Source organism: Talpa europaea (genome assembly GCF_964194135.1).
Source record: "Talpa europaea genome assembly, chromosome: 2".
Classification (NCBI taxonomy): domain Eukaryota; kingdom Metazoa; phylum Chordata; class Mammalia; order Eulipotyphla; family Talpidae; genus Talpa; species Talpa europaea.
In genome coordinates this window covers 153,683,593-153,706,477 of record NC_140068.1, presented here as the reverse complement: position 1 = coordinate 153,706,477, position 22,885 = coordinate 153,683,593, and the positions used below count along the sequence as shown (strand labels likewise).

General features: G+C 44.6%; 1 protein-coding gene across 2 annotated transcripts; it reads left to right on the top strand.

Moving 5' to 3' along the window:
• Nucleotides 1-3,819: 3,819 nt before the first annotated feature.
• SIRT5 (sirtuin 5) lies at nucleotides 3,820-22,850 on the top strand (the record flags this gene model as incomplete). Of its 2 annotated transcripts, XM_084227864.1 has the most annotated exons (8): nucleotides 3,820-3,934; nucleotides 5,831-5,964; nucleotides 6,752-6,977; nucleotides 9,820-9,907; nucleotides 10,669-10,722; nucleotides 15,230-15,353; nucleotides 15,936-16,051; nucleotides 22,618-22,850. In XM_084227864.1, 8 exons carry the CDS (start codon nucleotides 3,820-3,822, stop codon nucleotides 22,691-22,693), a joined length of 933 nt encoding a protein of 310 aa, XP_084083990.1. In that variant the 3' UTR covers nucleotides 22,694-22,850. The 2 variants fall into 2 exon arrangements, with proteins under 2 accessions (XP_084083990.1, XP_084083991.1); XM_084227865.1 differs by lacking the exon at nucleotides 10,669-10,722.
• Nucleotides 22,851-22,885: the final 35 nt, after the last annotated feature.

Genomic DNA, 22,885 nt, shown 5'->3' with positions numbered 1-22,885 from the left:
ACCTGGAGCCAACCCACCTGCCCCGCAGACCTCTTCTCCTTCCCTCCCTCTCTCTCTCTCTCTCTCACACACACACACACACACACACACACACACACTCACTCACTCCAGTTCTTTCATGCAAAAAAAAAAAAAGCTAGTTTGGTAATTATCTGTGACAATATCTTAAAGCCTTAAATGGTCTAAGAAAATGCCCCTTGATAATTATTGAAGCTGGGTAATGAAAACAGGATTACACTTTATCTTTGTATTTGTATAAATATTTTGTAATATGTATTTTTGAAATTTTCTGTTATTAAAAAAATCAGTCTAATTTGAGAACATTTTTATCATTTTCATCATATTTTCCATCACATTTTAGAACATTTCATCATGTAGTGACACTTGTGCAACTGATAAAACTAACAAAAATTAAACAGCGGGTAAGTAGCATCTCTTGTCTCTTACTGAGGTATTCCAGATAATTAGTTTTTCCAAAGAAACTGAAGTTTGTCAGAAGCTTAGCATGCTTACACGGGTTGAAAATCATGCCAACCCATTTGCCCTGTGCCTCTGATACAGCCTGGCCTGAGGGGTGATTTTCTTGAAGGCTGGGCATCACCATAGTGTCAGAGAGCAGCCCCCACCAGAAGGGGCTTCCAGGTTGCTGTGTTCCGCTGCTGCCCACCTCCCCATCCCCAGCCAGGGTGTAGGGCGTCTTTTTGGCCCTAGAGCCCTTGGACTCTGACGTGCATTCCCTTTCTAAACAGAACTGACTCCAGGCAGACGGAGGTGCCCCAGGTTGTTCTGGAAACCAGCGCTATACCATTTCCTTAACCTTTCGTCTTCAGTATTCCAAGCTTCTTGTCCAGCCTCTTTGACTACAGCAGAGTTTCCGATGGAAATCTGGCAAAACATTTGCTTCTTGTTTTTAAGTGAGGTTTATTGAAATACAGCTTACATGCTGTAAAATCCATCATTTTTATTATACAGTTGTCTGGAGTTTTGAAAAACTACTACAAAATAAAGACAGAATTTTCCATTGCTTTTTAAAGTTTCCTGACCCTCCATGTGTGTGTTTGTGTGTGTGTGTTTTAAGCAAGCAACTTCATTTTGAAATAACTTTAGTTTTGCAGAAATGTTGCAAAAATAGTACACACTTCCCATATACTATTTATCTAATTTCCCTTAAGGGTTGCATTTTAGCTGACGGGTGTGGGAGGACCTAAACTAGGATGTGTATATTGATACAGTACTGTTAACTAATTTGCAGGCTAATTTCAGATTTTGCCAATTTCCCTACTAAAATCTCCTTTTAGATTTTTGTTACGTTTTCTCACAATAATCGTCTTGTCTGATGTTGGTATTCTGTGCAATTATGTTCAATAGGAGCTAATTTGAGCTAATGCATTTTGGAGAAAAAAAAACCTACCCACCTGCTCCTCTCATTGTATCCTATCAGTAGGTAGATGAAGTCACTACATCTTATTACTGGTGATGTTAATTAACTTTGGTAACTTGGTTAAGGTAATGTCTGGTAGGTTTTCCCACTGTCATTATTGCATAAAACTAGTAATTCCTGTATCTTTCTTATATTAGCATTTTCTTCTTGTTATTGCCGAGCAGTATTTTATTGTATGCATGAACCACAATTTGTTTACCATTTTAAAACTGATGGTCATTTGGTTTGCTTCAGTTTGGGGGCTGGCACTATCTAATAGGCCTTCATGATTTCCTGTTGAACATAATTCCACAGAGCACCAACATCAGACAAGGCTGTGTGAGCACCGTGAATCGGCATAAAAAATAAAACAACTCCATAGTTAGGTCTGAAGCCAGACAAAAACAAGAACCTTGCTTAACACACACACACACACACACACACACACACAGTCTCTCTCTCTCTCTCTCTCCCCTATCCTGGCTAATATGAAGGCTGCAGTTTCTTCCTGACCAATCGTAGCTCTGATCTCCCTTTTTGGATAAGCTTCATTAAAACATTCAGTAGGCCCGTCCTGTGTTCCTGACAGCATCCAATCCAGAGCAAAGCCCCACTTCCATTACAGTCTCCCACCTCCCCACCACACCCCGGGTCCTGTAAGAAATCCTTCACACTGCTGCTGAGCACCCCGGACCCCCTCCTCGCCCTCCCCCCAAGCCTCAGGTGTGTTCCTGGCTTTTGGCTGGAGCTCACGGACAACGGAAACACACATAATGGAAATCCTGGCTTCCACTCTAGGTGCCTTGTATCCGCTATTCATCCCCATCTCTAATTCCTTTTACTGATTTCTTGTGAATTCTTTCAGCTTTTTAAACACAAATGCAAACATGTACTGTAGTACATATTGTATCTGCTTGCTTTCTGTTACAAAACCTTATTTCCACTTGACTTTTTCCTCTATTATGTTCTGGAAATTGCTGTCAAATCAGAATATTTTTTTTCTGGATTTTTCCACATTTGCATCTGAACTTTGGTGTGATTGGGTGAAGAAATCATCTGATTGACACTGACAGGCTGCTGAGCCTCATCTGCCAGCCATTTGTCTTTAACCTCTCTGAATAACCGCTTTGCTGATACCCTCACTTCTGAAGTCAACGAGCCATCTGCTTCTAGATACTGCAGCAAGCAGAAAATCACATTTAATTAGGCTTTGTTCATTTTTTATTATAATAAAATTCACCTGACATCTGGTTTGCTCTCTAACCAATTTTAAGTGCACAGTTCAGGAGTGTTAAGTCCCTACACATGGTTGTGTCCCAGCTTCCAGAACTCCTTTATCTTGCAAGAGACCCTCTCCATCTATTATTTTTAAGTACAGTTTACACGTAGCAGAATGAATCCTTTTTTTAGCATAGAGTTCTGTGGGTGTTAAGAGACATATGTTCACCACCACCACAACCAGCATGTAGGATAACTCCCCGCTCCTCCTACACTCTGCCCCTCCTGCCCCTCAGGAATCGTTCTTCCCCATGTTGGCAGCCAATGGTACATGTAAGTGGAATCATACATATATTGTTTTTTTCTTAAAGATTTATTCATGCATACAAGGACTGGGGTACAGGGCAGAGGTGCGGGGGGTGGGAGGGTAAGAAGATTCACCAGCGACAGAGTGGGGAGCAGAACAGGCAGACTGACTGAAATACACTGCTGAGGGGAGCAGTGGGCGAGACAGGAGAGGTCTGCTGCGCCCTGTGGGTAGCTCCCTGGCTGGGGATTGAACTTGTGCTGCAGTGGCTGCTGACAGCTTGATAGTGCTGAGACTTAAACCCCTTGTGCCACCTGGGAGGCCCCATGTGTGCTTTTTTATAGCAGTCTTGTTGCATATTGTGAAAATGCCATTGTTTATTGAACTAGATTTCTGCAGGTGTAATTAAAAATGGCCTATTTAGGGGCCTCCCTGGTGGCCCAAGGGGTTAAGTCACAGCACTATGAAGCTATCCACAGCCACTGCAGCATGAGTTCAATCCCTGGCCAGGGAGCTACCCACATGGTGCAGCAGACCTCTCCTGTCTCACCTGCTGCTCCCCTCAGCAGTGTATTTCAGTAGATCTACCTGTTCTTTCCCCACTCTGTCTCTGGTGAATCCTCTCATTCCCACACCTCTGGCCTGTACCGCAGTTCTTCTGTGGATAAATAAATAAATCTTAAAAAAAAAAAAAGGCCCAGTTAGAGGAAGAATTCTAAGATCTGTTATTAAATGTTCCTATTAAGGGCATTCATTATAATATATAGATGTCTATACATATATACTAGAAGTATTACTTTTTCTGATTATTTCTCTTTGTTTTTGTGATTTTTCTAAAGTCCATCTGAAGAATTAGTACTACAAAGAAAACCTGATGAGCCCCCTCCAGGCTGTCCCAAGGAGATTCATTCCCCAGCTGTTCTGTGGACTGAAGTCTCCAGCCTATACGAGAACCAAGATTCACCTAACAATGACTCGTCCAAGTTCAGGTAGGTCTTTCTAAGCACTGTCTCCTCCGGTTACTTTGAAGGACCCGACAGTCCCACGCTTGGAGTGGAATGTCTGCATCGAAGTGGATGTTGGAAGCTTTTAGAGAAAGAGACCCAGGCTGTTCTCTTCTCCTTCAGATCAAGACAGTTCAGAGAAAGTCCATTCAGGTGTCTTGTTGCTCCTCCTGGGATTAACGTTTTCGCTATTAACATTCGATTTGTCATTTCATCCCTCACTGTCTGCACAGAAAGCTGCTGGTTGTCCGGCAGGGTCATAGGCGGGCAAATTTTCTACTGGACAGAAAGGATTTGTATCTGCCTGACAACAAGCACAGGTTAACAAATGGACTCGTAGTCTGTCCGAGTTCAGGTTTCATCTGTTATCCACAAGTAGAACATTCCTATCTCAATTGTGGAGTCTGGCGATGCTATTACCATTCATTTACATGAAAATTATTTACCATTCCCAGACCCACAAAATCACCTTCCAAATAGGAACGGTGGACTTTTGGGTGGCAGGGGAATCCTGAATGGAGTCTACCACCTTTATCTGATGGATGATCCGTGGTGGGCCTGTTCAGAGTGCGTCAATGGGGCAGTGAAAGGACAGGCGGGAACACTTTTTACCTCCTTTTCGATTTCCAGATGCTTTATCTAACACTGCAAGTCTGCTCAGGTGTCATAACCTCTCCTTCCAACCTCGGGAACAGAAAAGAAACTAAAGAATGCATTTCTACTCAGCTGCCACCCCAGTGCTGCCGGCTGTGGTGGGCCCGGGAAGTGTGTGTCTGCCCTCGGCCAAAAGTGGGCATCTGGGTTTGGTGCCTCAAAACATGCTGGTGTGTTAGGAAATGTCTTCTTCAAAAAGATTTTGCACCACATTAACGTTATTTATACCTTATGTCCTGTTTTCAAAAAACAAACTTTGAGTTGACTTTTTGTGATTATACCTAAGAGTTGCTTAAAGTCGTACCTGCCTGGCAGAGAAGGGTGTTAGACTCAGCCACTTGCTCTGCTCCGGCCTAAGCTCCGCAAGACTCAGTTCCAAGTGAGAGCCCCGATTCTTGTCCCGGAAGGAGGACACACCCCACCTTGTGATCCACATAAAATGCTCAGCACAGAGCCTGGGACTCGGTGGCCCCTCGCTGCCCCTGTTGGTCTGAGACCAGGCAGGAGGGTGCCTGGAGGTGCAAGACAAAGCTTGGGGTCCCAGAGGACAACCCACAGTCTGCGTGGAGATCACCCACTGTCGTGCTGTTCTGTGTTCAGTTCCCTTCTCTGGCGGCGGTGTCCGAAGTCTGTGGTGACATCTTGTTGGAACCTCTCTGACTGGAGCTGTAAAGGAGAAGGTCCCCACATCACCACTTTTGGGGCATGTGTTTGTCACGGGGGACGGGTTCTTCCTCCCCCCTTAGCAGCGATGAGAAGGGGAGCTAGAATTAGCCAGCTCCCCACGGGGAAGGTGAATGGAGTTAGGGTCTAGGGTCCAGTGACCCTCGGCTCAGTCCTCACACACGTGCAAGCTTGTTTCCACTTTTACGTAGGAAGACACTGTCGTCTCCTGACAGCCTGGGGAAGCTGTGCACGTCAGGCAGCCGAGGGAACTGGGAGGGCACGGTCATTCATTTGCAGGTCATGCATTTGCAGAGACAAAGGTGGAGCTGGGGTTCCAAGCAGCCAGTGCTTTGTGCCCAACCCCCTTCTCTCTTGGAAACTGTACTCACACTGTGTACCCACACGCGGGGGGCGGGGTGGCGTCTACTGCTAAGGGGATGATTTTCATTTGGGTGTCCCATCATTGCAGTCCAGGGCAAATGTCAAAGTACAGACAGTTGCTCTGGGATAGAAATGTTCACATGGTACTCTGGATTGATAGAGATTTTCTTCTCTGTTTAGATATGGCCGATTTTCGGAAGTTTTTTGCGAAAGCAAAGCACATAGTCATCCTGTCCGGGGCAGGCGTTAGTGCTGAAAGTGGGGTTCCGACTTTCAGAGGAGCCGGAGGTTATTGGCGAAAATGGCAAGCTCAGGTTAGTAATGTTTCCAGAACATTCAAAAGCTCTTCTGAATGAAGCCAAGTTTGACTTGGAACCTACACTGATGCCTGAAACCCAGAGGGGAGGTTTTGAATGAACTGACCCCCTTCATCTTGTCGCTTTGCCTCTGACTAAGCGCTGGGCGGGCTAAGCAAAGCAGCCACTGTCCTTACTCCCGAGATACCCAGAGATACTGCATCTCTTCAGATAACAACTGACTTCTTGTAGTCATTAAAACAGAATCCGAAAACCTTCATTAGCATTATTCATTCACTTTTCTATGGAGGTTTAATATGTGCGCAAAATTTCACCAATTTTTTAAAAAAGGTTTATTTATTTATGCATACAAGAGCCGGGGTACAGGCCAGAGGTGTGGGGGGGTGAGAGGATTTACCGAGACAGAGCCGGGAGCACAACAGGCAGACAGAACGGAAGCACTGCTGAGGGGAGCAACGGGCGAGACGGGAGAGGTCTGCCGCGCCATGGGGTGATTCTCGCCAGCCGAACCCACACTGCAGAGGCTGCAGACAGCTTCACAGCGCTGCACTCAACAGCCTGCGCCATCAGGGCGGCCCTATCCTTGTTTTCACATTGGGGACATTTAAACCACCTTCTCGGAAGCCCTGGGTAGTCCCAGGATTGGGACACAGGCTGGTGGAAAGGCCCCGGTGTCTGCCAACTGCATGAATCTGCAACCGACATGAACCCAGGTTCATGGGCCGCCCGTGTTCCCAAGCGTGGCACTTCTGGCCCCCCCACCCCGTCTCCTCTTTCACCGCAGGACCTGGCCACTCCTCATGCCTTTGCACGGAACCCGTCCCAGGTGTGGGAGTTCTACCACTACCGGCGGGAGGTCATGCTGACCAAGGACCCCAACCCCGGGCACCTCGCTATCGCTGAGTGCGAGGCCCGGCTGCACAAGCAGGGCCGACGGGTCATGGTCATCACCCAGAATATTGACGAGCTGCACCGAAAGGCTGGCACCAAGAACCTTCTGGAAATCCACGGTAAGGAACCATCAGAGTTTAAAACACATGTCCTGTAATTTCCTACCTTGATCCACTGAATCAAAATCTGCATTTTTGACAAGATGCCCTGGTGTCAGGTGCGCACGATACTGGAAACATCTGCGCATCTCCTTGGGGAGGGGCGTCGTGCTGCCAGACAGCTGCCCAGCAGAGCAGCGGGAAGGGGGGGCTCTGGGGCATCAGCTGCGGCTTTAGCAGGATCAAGCTTAGGAAGCTGCCGCACTTACTTTCCCTCTGTCCCCTGCACATTTCTCCCCACTGGCATCTGCATTTTAGAGTCTACAGCTTCAGTCCCAAGGCGCGCATGTCTAGTTAGGGGATTTCCGTCGGTGACCCTGTGGGAATGTTGCTTGTTCTGTGTGTACAGTGAAGCGTCTGCTTGGGCTTGTGATCACCCTGGTGAGGGAAGCTGGACACTGTTTGCTTGGAGCCCATCTCTTTTGTGTCCCAGGAACGGTCGGTCCCCTGCAAAACTAACAAGTGTCTGGGGCACCTGCCCGTGACGGTTCCGGCTGCTTTCCTCCTGTCTTTTCTCAGTTCTCTCCGGTGTCAGATGGACTGTCATTTGCATCGTATAAGATGTATAAAATGGGGCAAATGCTTACCTTATAGAGTAGTTTCAAGGATTAAATTAGGTGATATAAACATACTGAGACTTTCTTTGGTTGCTGCAGGTGCTGAGGACTCTCTTCTAATTTAGGTAGAAATAAAAGATCTCCTATCCTTTTATCAAAGTGAGGACGCCATCCACTTTAAGAAGCATCATGTTTTTAATGTGACGCTAGCAAAGAAAAAGTCTGCCTAAACTAGGATTTTTTTTATCCCTTAGACTTGGGATTATATCTTTATAGAAAAGGCTCATTAAAAACATAGATTTTTAGAAACAGTCTCACTCTAATGGATTTCAAAAAACCAACATGAGTGAAGTCAAGTGGGTAAGGTATTTCTCACCGGCTAGCTCATCTGAACTCCTTCTGGATGACTTGAGGCACCGTGTTTGTTTCACACAGAATGTCAGGCTCTGTGTCTTTAAAGGGACTAGTGACCCCACATGTCCCAAAAGGGTGCCCCCTGTTATCTCTGGGGTTCCCTTGCAAGCTGTTGACATACATTCTACATGTTAGATTTTGGTCTTTCTTGATCTTAACCAAATGGAAGATATCAATGGAAGGCTCTGGAATAACAACCGGGACTTGTTTCCTTTCAAAGGGCCTGTCAGTGGTCAGCGGTGTGGCAGCAGAAATACCCAAGGGTTGCCTTTGTGCCGTCAGGCTGCTAAGAATAACAAGCAAGTCACCATGTTTGGGTCATCTGTGTTATCCTTCAAGGGACTCTAGTGAAGCTTGACAACCTCATAACATTCATCACCTGGCCAGCAACAATTGTAGGACACAAGAGAATTTCAGGGATGTTAAGATGGGGGAAATGCCAACTGAAACTGACAGAATAGAGACATTAACTCAGGAAACTGGAGCGCCCTGGACCAGAGAGGATGTCCTCAGCAGCACTTGCCTCTCTCCTCTCAGCTCTGTTTATTCTGTGCTAACCTCACTGCTCCCTGTGGATCTGCCTCCAGCTTAGGTAGCATTTGGCAGCTCCAGGCTCTTATCTCCCTCCTCAGAAAATGAAATCTCTAGATGGCCTTGCTTGGGTCACGTACCTCCCTTTTGACAACATACTTCTAGAGGGATAGAGTGCGATGATTAGACCATTCTGGAACTTGTGCTCAGGCCTGTGTTTTGGGATGTGATTGACAGCTCCATCAGGTTGGCATGGGGTGGAGGATAGGCTCCCTGAAGAATGCTGGACAGGATGGAGCAGCGGGTCTGCTGTGGAGCATGTGCGCCAGCACAGCGCCAGGCATGTGGTAAAGGTAGCTGGGGTCATTGCTGGTTAGCCCAGTACATGGTTGCTAGTTTTAACAATTATTTTCTTCATTTATTTGTTGACTGTTTATTCATTGAGCTGCTTTTGGATGAAAGATTCCAGCTGTGTTAAGTGAAAATTGAGACTTTATAAATTGAGATGTAAACATCACAAGCTATTGGACCTTTATCAGTCATCTACCTAGGAAAGCGCTGTAGGGGCAGGAGGGGCCAGAGCAGGGTCTGTGTGACCCGAGCAGACGGTTAAAGGAGGAGTCCTGGAACCCTCGGTGGCTTTTCCGGCTTTTACTGTCATTTGACCAAGTACACGGCAGGTAGGGGAGCCAGGGGGCCGGGAGGTTGGCAGGCCTCCCAGCCCCCGGCGAATCTTCATGCTGCCTTCCTGGGCTCTCCGGCCTTCTGTCATGGTCTCATTCTCTCTCTTCCGCTTCTCTTTCATCCTGGTTCTCTTCTTGCTGCTTCCGTTTCCGTGACACCACCCTTATAAGCCCCGTCTCAGCCCAGGTGTACCCACCTCGTATGCCCACACCCCAGTCCATGCGCCCGCCATCAGGCATGCGTTCAGGACTGCAGGATCATCATCCATGCTAATGGCGGGAGGGTGGAAAAGCCTGACAATCATTTACCCTACAAGTATGCCCTCGGTTTAAGTTGGCTTCTTTTACCCACTGGCCACTTCAGTTCCCCCTGGACACCCCTCCACGGCAATCAGCGAGTTCCTTAGACAGGTGATGGGCTGCAGTGTATGTGCTGAGGGTCGTGTAGTGCTGTCTCTCCAGATGGAAAGTCATGGGGCACCTGCCCTTAGCTGTCCTGAGGGTCGGCCCATTTGCTTAAGTGAATATGTTAAAGCTAAACTATTTTGTGCTTTTTAAACATGAAGGTGATTATTCTACCATGCTAAATTCTGGTCTTGCTTAACTTGTGTTTTTCAGGTAGCTTATTTAAAACTCGATGCACCTCTTGTGGAACTGTGGCTCAGAATTACAAGAGTCCAATTTGTCCAGCTTTAGCAGGAAAGGGGTAATTACACAGCACTACAGAATAAGTCCATGTCGTTTTCTCTTTGAAGTTGAACATTGATGGTGAGGAAATCAGACATTAATATAAGATTCCCGTGGCATTTATGAGAAATAAGATTAGACCTGGTACAACCACGTGATAAAAGACATTCTTGTTCACAATTTACAATGTTAGTTTAAAACCACAGGATCTAACTATGCAATATGATCCCAACTTTGTAGCTTTGTATTCACACACACACACACCAGGTTCATATACATGAAAAGAGCGTGCAATAAAGAGTTTATGTGGGCCTCCCTGGTGGCGCAAGGGGTTAAGCACCATACTATGAAGCTAACTGCAGCCTCTGCAGCACAAGTTCAATCCCCGGCAAGCCAGGGAGCTACCCACATGCACGGCAGACCTCTCCTGTCTCACCCCCTGCTCCCCTCAGCAGTGTATTTCAGTAGTTCTGCCTGTTCTGTTCCCCACTCTGTCTCTGATGAATCCTCTCACCCCCTGCATCTCTGGCCTGTAGCCCAGCTCTTGTATGCATAAATAAATCTTTAAAAAAAAAGTTAATAGTGATAACAGTGATTACTGGAAGTGGCAGAATGAAGAGTAATTTTGATTTTTTCTTTATATCTTAATGAATTTTCAACCTTCATAAGGAGCTTTGTACCTTATTCTGCCAGGACAATATGCAAACTTATTGGGTTATATTGTTTTTTTTGTGTTCTAATTACACTGATGACTTTCTTTTCTAATGTTACTTACTTCAGTGCTCCAGAACCTGAAGCTCAAGATGCTGGAATTCCAGTTGAGAAACTTCCCCGGTGGGTAAAATACTTTGATCTGTATTTGGTGTTCCAGATTGCAAAAAAGAAAGAAAGAAAGAAAGGAAATTAGGAATCAGAATTTAAATTATTTGGTGAGATGCCTCTTAATAAATGTGCAGATGCAAAAAGCACCTCTGATGTATGAGGCCCAGGGCCAAACTGGGTTGAGGGAACTGCTTCTTTCCAGCCTCATCTGTGCTTGTGTTCTGCTGGGATCATTTGTGAGCAGGAAGGGTTCTGTGGGCAGGTAGGGTTCTGGAGTTGTGCTGAGGAGCTTATCCAGCATGCATAAAGCACAGAGACTCGCACCCTGTAACGGCCCAGGATAGCTGCTGGCATTTTCTCTTCCTCCTACTCATCAGCGTTATTAATCCAGGGCTATGGGGACAGTAAAAGGTCTTGCAAAGGTGAAATTATAGGACCAGACAGAACTTTTGGAAACAAAAAAAAAAAGAAAGATTTTTGCATCACTTTTTCAAAACCAGGTATTATAGCCCTGCTTTCAAAAGCATTCATAGAGCACTAGTTCCATGTGATGGGGATGGGGATTACCTTGAAAAAAGATGTTATATGCTCAAATAAATATGGATACTCTAATAAATTTAAAGTATATTTGCTTTACTGCAGGACTTTGCAGAGCAGTTACTATACTAAAGTATATTGCTACTCTGTACAAAGTCATGTTACTATTTCACTGGCCTATTCAACCATGGAAATTTTTATTTTTCTTAATAAGGGTTTTCTGAAATTTTGATATGAAAGAATAGTATCTGGCGTGGGGAGGTGCCTGAATAGAGATTAATACAATGAAATTGCTTGGGGAGATAATTTTACAAGGTGTATAAAAGAGGACTCAGAGGTAGCAGAGTGAAAGCTGGCAAATTTTTTGTAATGGGCCCTGGACAACGTGGCTGTAGACAGAACAAGCGAAGGTGAATCTGAGAGGAAATGAAGACTCTGAATTAATGACATTAGGGGATACTGGTGTTTAAGGAAAATCCAGGCCCAGTGTTCTTTCCAGGTCTGGGAAACTGAGCGCAGTCCTTTATGCCCATGAGCATAAAGGAGTGACTGGGAAAGAGAAAGCTGCTTAGAAAGAGATTGCGCTTGGCTGAAGCATGTTTGTCAACAAATCAACCCAGCATATCCAGGCAAAATAAAAAATGTTACAAGGACAGTAAAAGCAGGGCTTCCTCTTTAGGACAAGCTCCAGTGGGCTGGGAGGGAAAGAATACAGGATAAGAAGGATCAGAGGTGACTGGATTTGGGGCGGCCTCAGGCCTTCTCTGCCCTGCCTGCTGACCTGGCAGGGCGGGCTCGGGGCTGGGTTACCTGTAACAGTTAATGTTCTCACAAGAAAGAACGCAAAGAAACAACCTAATCTCGAAGCTCAAAGATCTAGAAAAAGAACAACAAGAAAACCCCAAAAACAGTAGAAGAAAAGAAATAATAAAAACCAAAGCAGAAATAAATGAAATTGAAACTAAAAAAACAATCCAAAAGATCAATGAAACCAAGAGCTGGTTCTTTGAAAAAATCAATAAAATAGACAAACCCCTAGCCAGGCTCACAAAGGAAAAAAGGGAGAAAGCACAAATAAACAGGATCATCAATGAAAGAGGAGAAATCACAACGGACACAGCAGAAATCAAAAGAATAATCAGTAACTACTATGAACAGTTATATGGAAACAAGTTTAACAATCTAGAGGAGATGGACAAATTCCTACAACTCTACAATCACCCAAAGCTAGATAAAGAAGAAATAGAACACCTAAACAGACCAATTACAATTAGCGAAATTGAAATGGTAATCAAAAACCTCCCCAAAAACAAAAGCCCAGGACCTGATGGATTTACAAATGAATTCTACCAAACATTCAGAGACGAATTAGTGCCTATCCTTCACAAACTCTTCCAAAAAATTGAGAAGGAAGGGACAATACCAAACACGTTCTATGAAGCCAACATTACACTAATACCAAAACCGAACAAGGACAACACAAAAAAGGAAAACTACAGGCCAATCTCCCTAATGAACACTGATGCAAAAATCCTCAATAAAATTTTAGCTATCAGAATCCAACAATGTATCCATAAGATAATTCACCACGACCAAGTTGGATTCATTCCAGGGGCACAAGGATGGTTTAACATCCGAAAATCAATCAACGTTATCCAACACATCAACAAAAAGAAATATAAAAACCATATGATAATATCAATAGATGCTGAGAAAGCTTTCGACAAAGTGCAACACCCATTCATGATAAAAGCCCTTGAAATTCTTGGGATACAAGGAACATACCTCAACATCATAAAGGCCATCTATGACAAGCCAACAGCCAGTATCATTCTCAATGGTGAAAAGCTGAAAGCAATTCCATTAAGATCTGGAACAAGACAAGGATGTCCACTCTCACCATTGCTTTTCAATATAATACTGGAAGTCCTAGCCAGGGCAATAAGACAAGAGAAAGACATCCAAGGAATCCAAATAGGAAAAGAAGAAGTCAAACTATCACTATTTGCAGACGATATGATATTATACATAGAGAACCCCAAAAACTCCACAGAAAAGCTAATTCAACTCATCAATCAGTTCAGTAAAGTGGCAGGATACAAAATCAACACGCAAAAGTCAGTAGCCTTCCTATACACAAACAATAAATCTGAAGAAGAAGAAATCAAAAAGACCATCCCTTTTGTTATTGAAACAAAAAAAATCAAATATTTGGGAATAAATCTAACAAAAGAGGTAAAGGACCTATACAAAGAAAACTATAAAACACTGTTAAAAGAAATAGAAGAAGACACAAAGAAATGGAGAGACATCCCATGCTCATGGATTGGAAGAATAAACATTATTAAAATGGCCATCCTTCCAAAAGCAATATACAGATTCAATGCTATTCCAATCAAAATTTCAATGTCATTCTTCAAAGAAATAGAACAATTATTGATGAAATTGATATGGAATCACAAAAAACCCCGAATAGCCAAAGCTCTCCTGAAAAAAAAAGAAGGGAATGGAGGCATCAGACTCCCAGACTTCAAACTATACTACAAAGCCATAATCATCAAAACTGCATGGTATTGGAACAAGAACAGACATACAGACCAATGGAATCGAATAGAAAATCCAGAAATAAACCCACAGATTTATGGTCAACTAATCTTTGACAAAGGAGCAAAGACTATGCATTGGAGCAAAGAAAGTTTGTTCAATAAATGGTGCTGGGAAAACTGGGTCGCTACATGCAAAAGAATGAAGCTTGACCACCACCTCACACCATACACAAAAATCAACTCAAAATGGATTAAAGAACTAGACATAAGACCTGAAACCATAAAATATATAGAAGGAAATATAGGCAAAACACTACGTGATTTGCACATCAAAGACATCTTTACAGACACATCACCCAAAGCAGTGATAGTGAAGGCAAAGATAAACAGCTGGGACTATATCAAATTAAAGAGCTTTTGCACAGCAAAAGAGACAATAACAAAAACAAAGAGAAACCCCACCAACTGGGAGAACATTTTTGCACCCAACACTAATGATAAAGGACTGATCACAAAAATCTGCAAAGAGCTGATGAGACTCAACAACAACAAAGAAAATAATCCAGTCAAAAAATGGGCAGAAGAGCTAAAAAGAAACTTCTCTGAAGAGGAAATGCAAATGGCCAACAGGCATATGAAAAAATGTTCAACATCACTTGTCATCAGGGAAATGCAAATCAAAACTACCATGAGATACCATCTTACACCAGTGAGAATGGCACATGTTAAAAAAACTAGCAACAACAAATGTTGGCGAGGGTGTGGAGAAAAAGGAACTCTTCTGCACTGTTGGTGGGAGTGCAAACTGGTCCAACCACTGTGGAAAGCTGTGTGGAGATTTCTGGACCTACTAAACATAGAGCTTCCATATGACCCAGCAATTCCACTCCTAGGTATTTACCCAAAGGACACAGAAACATCAATTCCAAAGAACACCTGCACCCCTATGTTTATAGCAGCACTGTTTACAATAGCTAAGCTTTGGAAACAACCCAAATGCCCAAAAATAGATGACTGGATCAAGAAGATGTGGGACATATATACCATGGAATATTACTCAGCATTCAAAAAAGATAAACACATGCAATTTGCTGCAACATGGATGGCGCTGGAAGGGATCATGCTCAGCGAAATAAGCCAAAAAGAAAAAGAAAAATACCGGATGGTCTCACTCATAGCAGGAATCTAGAAAACTTAAATAATGGACCAGGAAAATGAATAACTATAAGAAAGTGAAAATCAAAATCAACAAAAAACTATGAACCAGAGACACTTTTAGGGGGGCGGGGGCGGGAGGGGAGGGATTGGGGTCAGAATGGGGGGCTGCAATTGTATGGGGAATATAACAACAAAATTTATAAAAAAAAAAAAAAATAAAATAAAATAACCAAATATATTTCAGCAAAAAAAAAAAAAAACAGTTAATGTTCTCACAGGTGTGAAGAGGCAGGCTGCGGGGGCCTGCTGCGACCTCATGTAGTGTGGTTCGGAGAAAACCTGGACCCTGATGTTCTGGAGGCGGTTGACAGAGAGCTGGCCCTCTGTGACCTGTGTCTGGTGGTAGGTCCCACTCTGCCCCCCAACTCGGGGTGTTCTGAAACCTAGCACTGGGCTGGATTGTGGTTTCTTTCCTGCCTCCTCCCTCCCCCATTTTCCTGCTTTCCTATTCCCTCCTCTCTCTTCTCCTACTGCTCCCCTCAACTCCTCTCCACTTTTTCCTCCTTCCCTCCCTCCCCGTCTTCCATTGAGAGGGCTTGTGGTGTCCTATAGAAACACTAAAAGCAATGAATTAATCTGAACATATAAAACCCTGCCAGACGGCGCCTCCCTGATGGCACAAGGGATTAAGATGCAGCACTATGAAGCTATCTGCAGCCACTGCAGCACGAGTTCCATCCTCACCCAGGGAGCTACCCACATGACACGGCCGACCTCTCCTGTCTCGCCCGCTGCTCCCCTCAGCAGTGTGTTTCAGTCATTCTGCCTGTTCTGTTCCCCACTCTGTCTCTGGTGACTCCTCTCACCCTCCCCCTACATCTGGCCTATACCCCGGGTTCTTGTATGCACTAATAAACAAACAAACAAACATTTCTTCTCCTGATAGTGTGGTCATTTGTCCCTTTCTGTTTGCTTGCTTTGCAGGTGGGCACCTCCTCTGTGGTTTATCCTGCTGCCATGTTTGCCCCCCAGGTGTCGGCCAGAGGAGTCCCAGTGGCGGAATTTAACATGGAAATGACCCCAGCCACGAACAGATTCAGGTAATGGGATAATCAGGGTGGGAGATGGAAGGGGGTGAGCAGGTATGACACGGTCATCAGACACGCTTACCTACTCTGATTGAAAAAAAAGATTTTTCTGGGTTTTTAATTTGTTCTGTAGTTGCGTTTGTGGAAGAACATCCTATCATTAACTTTAGACTAAGGTGGCTTTTTACAGGGGATTGGCCATAGGACTTTTTGGTGTTTTAGATTCTGCAAGTTCTTCTTTGATTCCATAGACTTTGCTTCCTAAGCCCAAGAGATCCCCAACCAGAACTTCCTCACTTGCCAGTCTCAGTGTGAGGCCTGGCCCTCATGACACTAAAAAGCTTCCCAGGTGGCGCCTAGAGCAGCAGGGGTGAGGAGCACCGCTCTGAGTCTTCATTGGGATAAAAGCGTGGCACACACTCTGCAGAAGCACTTACCCACCATCCTTTTCAGCTGAGCTCGCTGGCTCTTGTCTTAGTTGTGTCAGTGGTGGGTGGGGACTAGGAAAACGTCCTTTCAAAAATTTGCCTCCTCTGTAAAACTTATACTCTGAAAACTACACAATGTTGTTGAAAGGAATAAAGAAGACCTAAATATATGGAAGGACATCAGGCGTGCATGGATTGGACAACTTAGTATCATTACGGTGGCAACAGTCCCCACGTTGATAGAGTCACGCAGGCTCTATCAAAACTGCAGCTGGCTTCTTTGTTGAAATGGACAAGGCCCCGCTGAAAGGCATATGAAAATGAATGAACAGACAAAGCAGAAAGAAGAACGGAGCTGGGAAACTTAACACTTCTCAATTTCAGAGCTTAGTACAAAGTTACAGTAACTTCAACAGCGTGGAACTGTCACAAGCAGGCACATATAGGTTATAGAATCAAATTTAAATTCCAGAAGGAAACCCTCACATTTCTGGTCGGTTGACACCAAGATGACCCAGTGAGGGAAATCAGAATCTTTGCAGCAGCAGTGCCGAGACAGCCGGAGGGGCACATGTAAAAGAACGAAGCCGAACCCTTCGTGGCGTCCCGTACAAAAATGAACATAAAATGCTTCATGGACCTAAATGTAAGAGCTACAACTACACAATTTTCATACCATCAGAGTCAATGTTTATGACTTTGGATTAGTTAAAAGCCCTCCTCTATCAAAGGCACAAGTAACAGAAAAACAAATAGGTTGGAATTCATCAAAATGTAAAACTTTTATACTTAGAGACCAAAATAAGGAAGGAGAAAGACAACACACAGAGTAGCAGAAGATATCTGCAAGTCTAGTATTTGATAAGGGACTTATATCTAGAATCTGTGAAGAATTTTCACAACGCAATAATAAAAAGACAACTCAATTTAAAAAATGTGCCAAACCCTCAAATACACATTTCTCCAAATAGATGTGCATTTGCAATACAAGCACATGGAAAACATTTTCATCCTTAATCACTAAGGAAATGTAAATCAAAACCACACAAGATGCCATTTCATAACCACTAGCCTGGCTGCAGTAATAATAAAAAAAAGAACAACAGGAAACAAGAGCTGGTGTAGCAACCGGCCCCCTCCGCATGGCTGGTAGAAAAGCAGAGGTGCCGCTGCTGTGGAAGCAGCCTGCAGTTCCTCAAATGGTTCAATACAGAGTTACCTTACAAACCAGCAGTTCCCTCCTCGGCATGCGTGTCACCAAGAGAGATGCAAATGTGTCCATGGATGTTCACAGAGCATTATATCATATATACCATCATCATAAAAAAGTAAAAACAGCACAAATGTCCATCAATTGATGATGCATCAACAAAATTTGGTTTATTCTTACAATGGAGCGTTACTCAGCCAGGAAGAGATAAGGTTACTGATGCGTGCTGAGCGTGGGCGGCCCTTGGAAACAGTGTAGGGACACCCAGACCAACCAGGCAACTCTATAGAGACTGCGGATGGGTTAGTGGTTGTCTAGCGCTGGAGCCGGGAGGACGAGGAAGTGACTGCTGATGGGTATAAATGTCCTTGTGGGTGCTGAAAATGTTTATTGCAGTGGTTGTACAACTCTGCAAATAAACGAAAAATACCATTACATGATATTACATCTTAAGTGAATAAATTATGTGCATTATAACTCAATAAAACTTACTAGCAATTAAATTGTTTTATAACTTACTGAATAATGAACATTAGGCCTCTCATATGTGTTGTGGCTCATGTGTATAGTTGCTGATTTAGCATCATCGAAAGTAAGGTCAGGGGCCTCCCTGGTGGTGCAAGGGGTTAAGCACCACACTTTGAAGCAATCTGCAGGCACTACAGCAAGAGTTCGATCCCCAGCCGGCCAGGGAGCAACCCACATGGCACAGCAGACCTCTCCTGACTCCCTTGCTGCTCCCCTCAGCGTGTATTTCAGTCCGTCTGCCTGTTCTGTTCCCCACTCTGTCTCTGGGGAGTCCTCTCACCCGCTGCATCTCTGGCCTGTACCCCAGCTCTTGTATGTATACATAAATAAATTAAAAAAAAAAAAAAAAAAAAGGGAAGGTCAGAGCCAGATAACTGAAGCCGCCTGTCTGCTGGAATCCCCAGGAGTATTATGGACTTTCTAGAAAAGGCAATAAGCTCCATCCATTTCCTTTCTTCTCCTAATGTGGTTTATTTTTAGACATTTGATTTCCAGTTTATCTCTAATGAGTATGAAGAATTAAAAGTTTGTCATTTTAAACAAATAAAAAAATACACATAGGGAAAATGAAGACTATAAAAACGCGAGTGTTTCTACAACCTAGGATCACAGTTGCACCCCCTCCTCTCATGCCCTGCGCTGACCAGCGGGAGCTGCATCTGTCGTGTCTGGGGCTGGTCATGTCTTCGTGTGAAAGGAAGTTAAACTGGGTTGTTTTTCCTGTTAAGTCGAAGAGATTTGCGGTATGTGATGTGTGTCATTACCCAAGCGGAGCCTCTGAAGCCAGGACCGGCGTCAGCTGCTACTCTTTCAACCGCAGCTCCTCAGCCTCACGTCCCGAAAGCCTGTGATGTCCCCGGCCAGACAGACGACTTGCCAGCCAGCAGCTCTGATCCACGGACAGGCTGTCGATGGCTGCCTCTGGGAGCAGCCGAGGCTGTGTGATCACTGCGTCTAGGACTTTCACTGAGCAGCAAAGCCAGCAATGCTGTTCTCTCGGCGTCCTCAGAGCTGACACTTGGGACAGAGTGGTGCTCATCTCGACAGTTTTTCAAGTGGCGTGGCTCATTTCCACACACACCTTAACAGCGGTGGAATTCTCTTGCGTCTCGTGCAGAACAGATCTTGACTGAACTGCAGTCTTATCTAGTTCGTCCTGTAGGCCAAATTCAACCACCATCTGTATTTGTAAATAATGCTGGATGGGCGCTCAGCCACGAGCGTGTGTTTATGTTTTGTCTGCGGCTGCTTTTGCACAACAGAGAGGAGTATGTGCAACAGACACCATCTGGCCTGCAGAGCCTAAAATACTTACTCTCTGACTCTTTACAGGAAAAGTTTGCTAACCCCTGCCCTAGTTAATAAGAAAACACAAAAATTCGATTAATTTTTCCTGTTACTTGTATTTTTTCCTGTTACTGATCTTCTTTATTTCCTAAAAAGGTAACAGGAATGCTGGCTGCATTTTAAACTTGCATCTCACAAGACTCCTCAGACATCACACACGTTGTTTAGATTCTTTGCTCCAATTCTAATCTAGAGGGTCCAGAAAGGTAGTCTAAGGTAAAAGTAACTTGTGTGGGGAAGAACGGGTCCCCAAAGAAAGCTGTCCACCAGTGGAGTTTAGAAATCTAGGGAATTCTTAGCTAGAAATTTTGATTATATCTCTACTCACCAAGGGGGTGAAGAGGTTACTTCTTTTAAGTTAAAGTTGTCCATGTTGGCTGGGGTGGCCCACGTCCCTGGCTGGCCTGTCAAGGGAAGGTGGCTGGCCCCCTAGGTGGTCTATCAATCGTAAAAGTCACTTAAAGCAAAAAAAAAAATAAAACAGGTACATGTGTCCTGAACTCTTTTATTCTCATTTATAGCAGAAATGTACATTCACTGTTTTGGTTTTAGTTTTTCATGTAGAGCTGACGCCCTTGAGTAGGCATCTGCTGATTGGAACTCACCTTCTGTTTCCCTTGTTTGACTCAGAGTTCCTGGAGTTGTCAAATTTCCTGATTTATAAAGTCTCCCGGCCCTTATTTTATAAAACAAAACAGACAACTAAGAAAATGAAATCCTCGGGCCCCAGTCTAGACTTCTAGAATAAGAATTCCCAGGGCAAGAGGCGTGTTTATTTGGAGATTTTACAAGTGACTGACCCAGATGGTTCTTATCATCAGGAAATTTGGGGAAACACTGGATTACAGCCTCTGGTTTTGATATTTTTCTGGTTTTCTTTTTTTTTTTTTAAAGGTTTATTTTTACTTATTTATGCATACAAGAACTGGGGTGTAGGCCAGAGGGGTGGGGGTAGAGGATTCCCCAGAGACAGAGTGGGGAGCAGAACAGGCAGACTGGCTGAAATCCACTGCTGAGGGGAGCAGCGGGCAAGTCAGGAGAGGTCTGCTGCGCCATGTGGGTTGTCCCTGGCTGGCCGGGAATCAAACTTGTGCTGCAGTGGCTGTGGACTGCTTCATAGGTTGCATCTTAACCCTTGTGCCACCAGAGAGGCCCAGTTCATGAGTTTAGAGAACAAAATCCCCTCAGTACTTGAAACAGCAGTAATCACTTGAAGAAGTACGTTTTACAAGACTTCACAGCTTTTCTAGAAAAAAGCAGTTTCCTATTAACATTGCAGCTGGCTCTATGTCTCTTATTCCAGTCTGAGGGATGACAGGGCAGAATTTTACAGGCCAACCTACATTTCACCTTCTTAATCTCAATTGTAATTCTTGGTTTGTGCTTCTAGTAGCTGTACGTACCAAGAAACCAGGAGCACATAAATCTGGGGCTGAAAGGAATTTTTTACAACACTGTCACTCAGATATTGGACCTCCCTCCAAATTATAAGCTAAAATTACATCCTAACTTTGGATCCCATTTAGTTATCTGTGGATTGACAATTCTATCCGACCCTCTTCCAGTTTTACTGAAAGCAAGAATGAACGCGCCTCCTTGCGTGGGCTCATTACTGAGTCTTCCCAAACCATTTGTTTCCTCAGAGCTACATGAATATTTCAAACGTCCCTTTTATTTGCCACCTCATACATTTTCAAATTCTGGAATAAGGCACCATTGTAAGGTTGAAACGGGTGAGAGGAACAGCTCGCTTTTGTTAATGTGGAGGAGGGCGAATGTAGGTCTGTGCCCTTGAAACTCACTCTTAGAAATGAGAACACGTGGGATCGAGGAGAACATGCAGGTTCTCGAAAGCTCTGCTTGCCTGGCTGTAATTCTGGAAGGTCCTCAAGGCACCGTAACCACTGCTGGGGTGCAGGGCTTTTGAATGGCCAGTGGCCAGCATGCTCCAGGTGGCACGAGGCATGGCAATGCCATTTGTCAGGGCTGTCCATTCATGGCCCTCTCTGTCCAGAGAGCACAGCATTGAAGGCCACTGTGTTGCATCAAGAATGATATGAGTGGCCCTCCCCGGTGGCGCAGCGGTTGTGCGCTGGGCTGCAAAGCTGCCCGCAGCCTCTGCAGCACTGGTTCGATCCCCGGCTGCTCCCCGGCCACGGAGGAGGGTCCCACATGGCGCGCAGACCTCTCCTGCCGCCCGCTGCTCCCCTCAGCAGTGTACTTCGGTCCTTCTGCCTGCTCTGTTCCCCGCTCTGGCTCTGGTGAATTCTCTCACCCTCCCGCGCTTCTGACTGTACCCAGTGCTTGCATAAATAAATAAATAAATAAATCTTTTAAAAAAAAGAATGATATGAGTGATAAATTATATTGAGCCGATGTTTTTTTCTATTTTTGAATGTGCTCAGTTGGTTTTCTTATTTGTTAATAAGAAATAATACAGTAGAAAATTCTGCTCTTGTTCTGTAGTTAAGAGTTTTTTATTTAACCACCTCCATCCCAAGTGTTTTTCCTTGAAGGAAGCAGAAATCATTGATTTTACTTCTTTTTCCTCCATCTTTGTTCTTTTGCCTTCTCCTGCCTGTAAGTCATGGCTAGTCATGAAGTCATTGGATGGTGTGAGAGGCCTATTATTGGCTTATGGCCTACATGGTGCACAAGCTAATTTTCTCTTGTCCTTTGTACATATGAATGTTGTTTTTATGTACTATATTGGTTGTTTAAAACTTGCAATTTCCAAAAAAACCCCTTGCAATTGCAATTAATACATTAGTGACCCAATCACAAAATATACTTTATCATCATGTCTCCCCTACCCCTGGCAGTAAAATTCTTATTTACAGCACATAAATTCTAGGCCATTCTTCCCTAAGCTCCCTTGCACAGACCCAACCAACAGCGAGGTGTCTTGAGTTGGCAGAAACTCACTGAAAGAACCGGGCGCAAAAAATCAAAATAGCGTTCTTGGTGAGAATCTGGATTTGGCTCCGCGAGAACTAAGCAATGTATGTCCTGCTGACGGAGTCTCGCACTTTGCTCAGAACTGCTGTCTTGTCGTCCTCTTTCAGGTTTCATTTCCAGGGGCCCTGCGGCACGACGCTTCCAGAAGCCCTGGCTCCTCACGAATCTGAAACCATTTCTTAACCGCCCGGGAAAGGAAGACATGACAGCAGGTCCACGTCCTGGGTCACGGGGAAACAGCCTCGCGGCGGGTGAGCTGGACGCTGGAAGACCTAAGAACGCCCTGAGTCTCCGGCGGCAATTCTCACCTCGTGATGGTGATGAGGGCTTATGAGGAACCACGCGAACATGGCGGCGCCGCGCAGCCGGACCCCC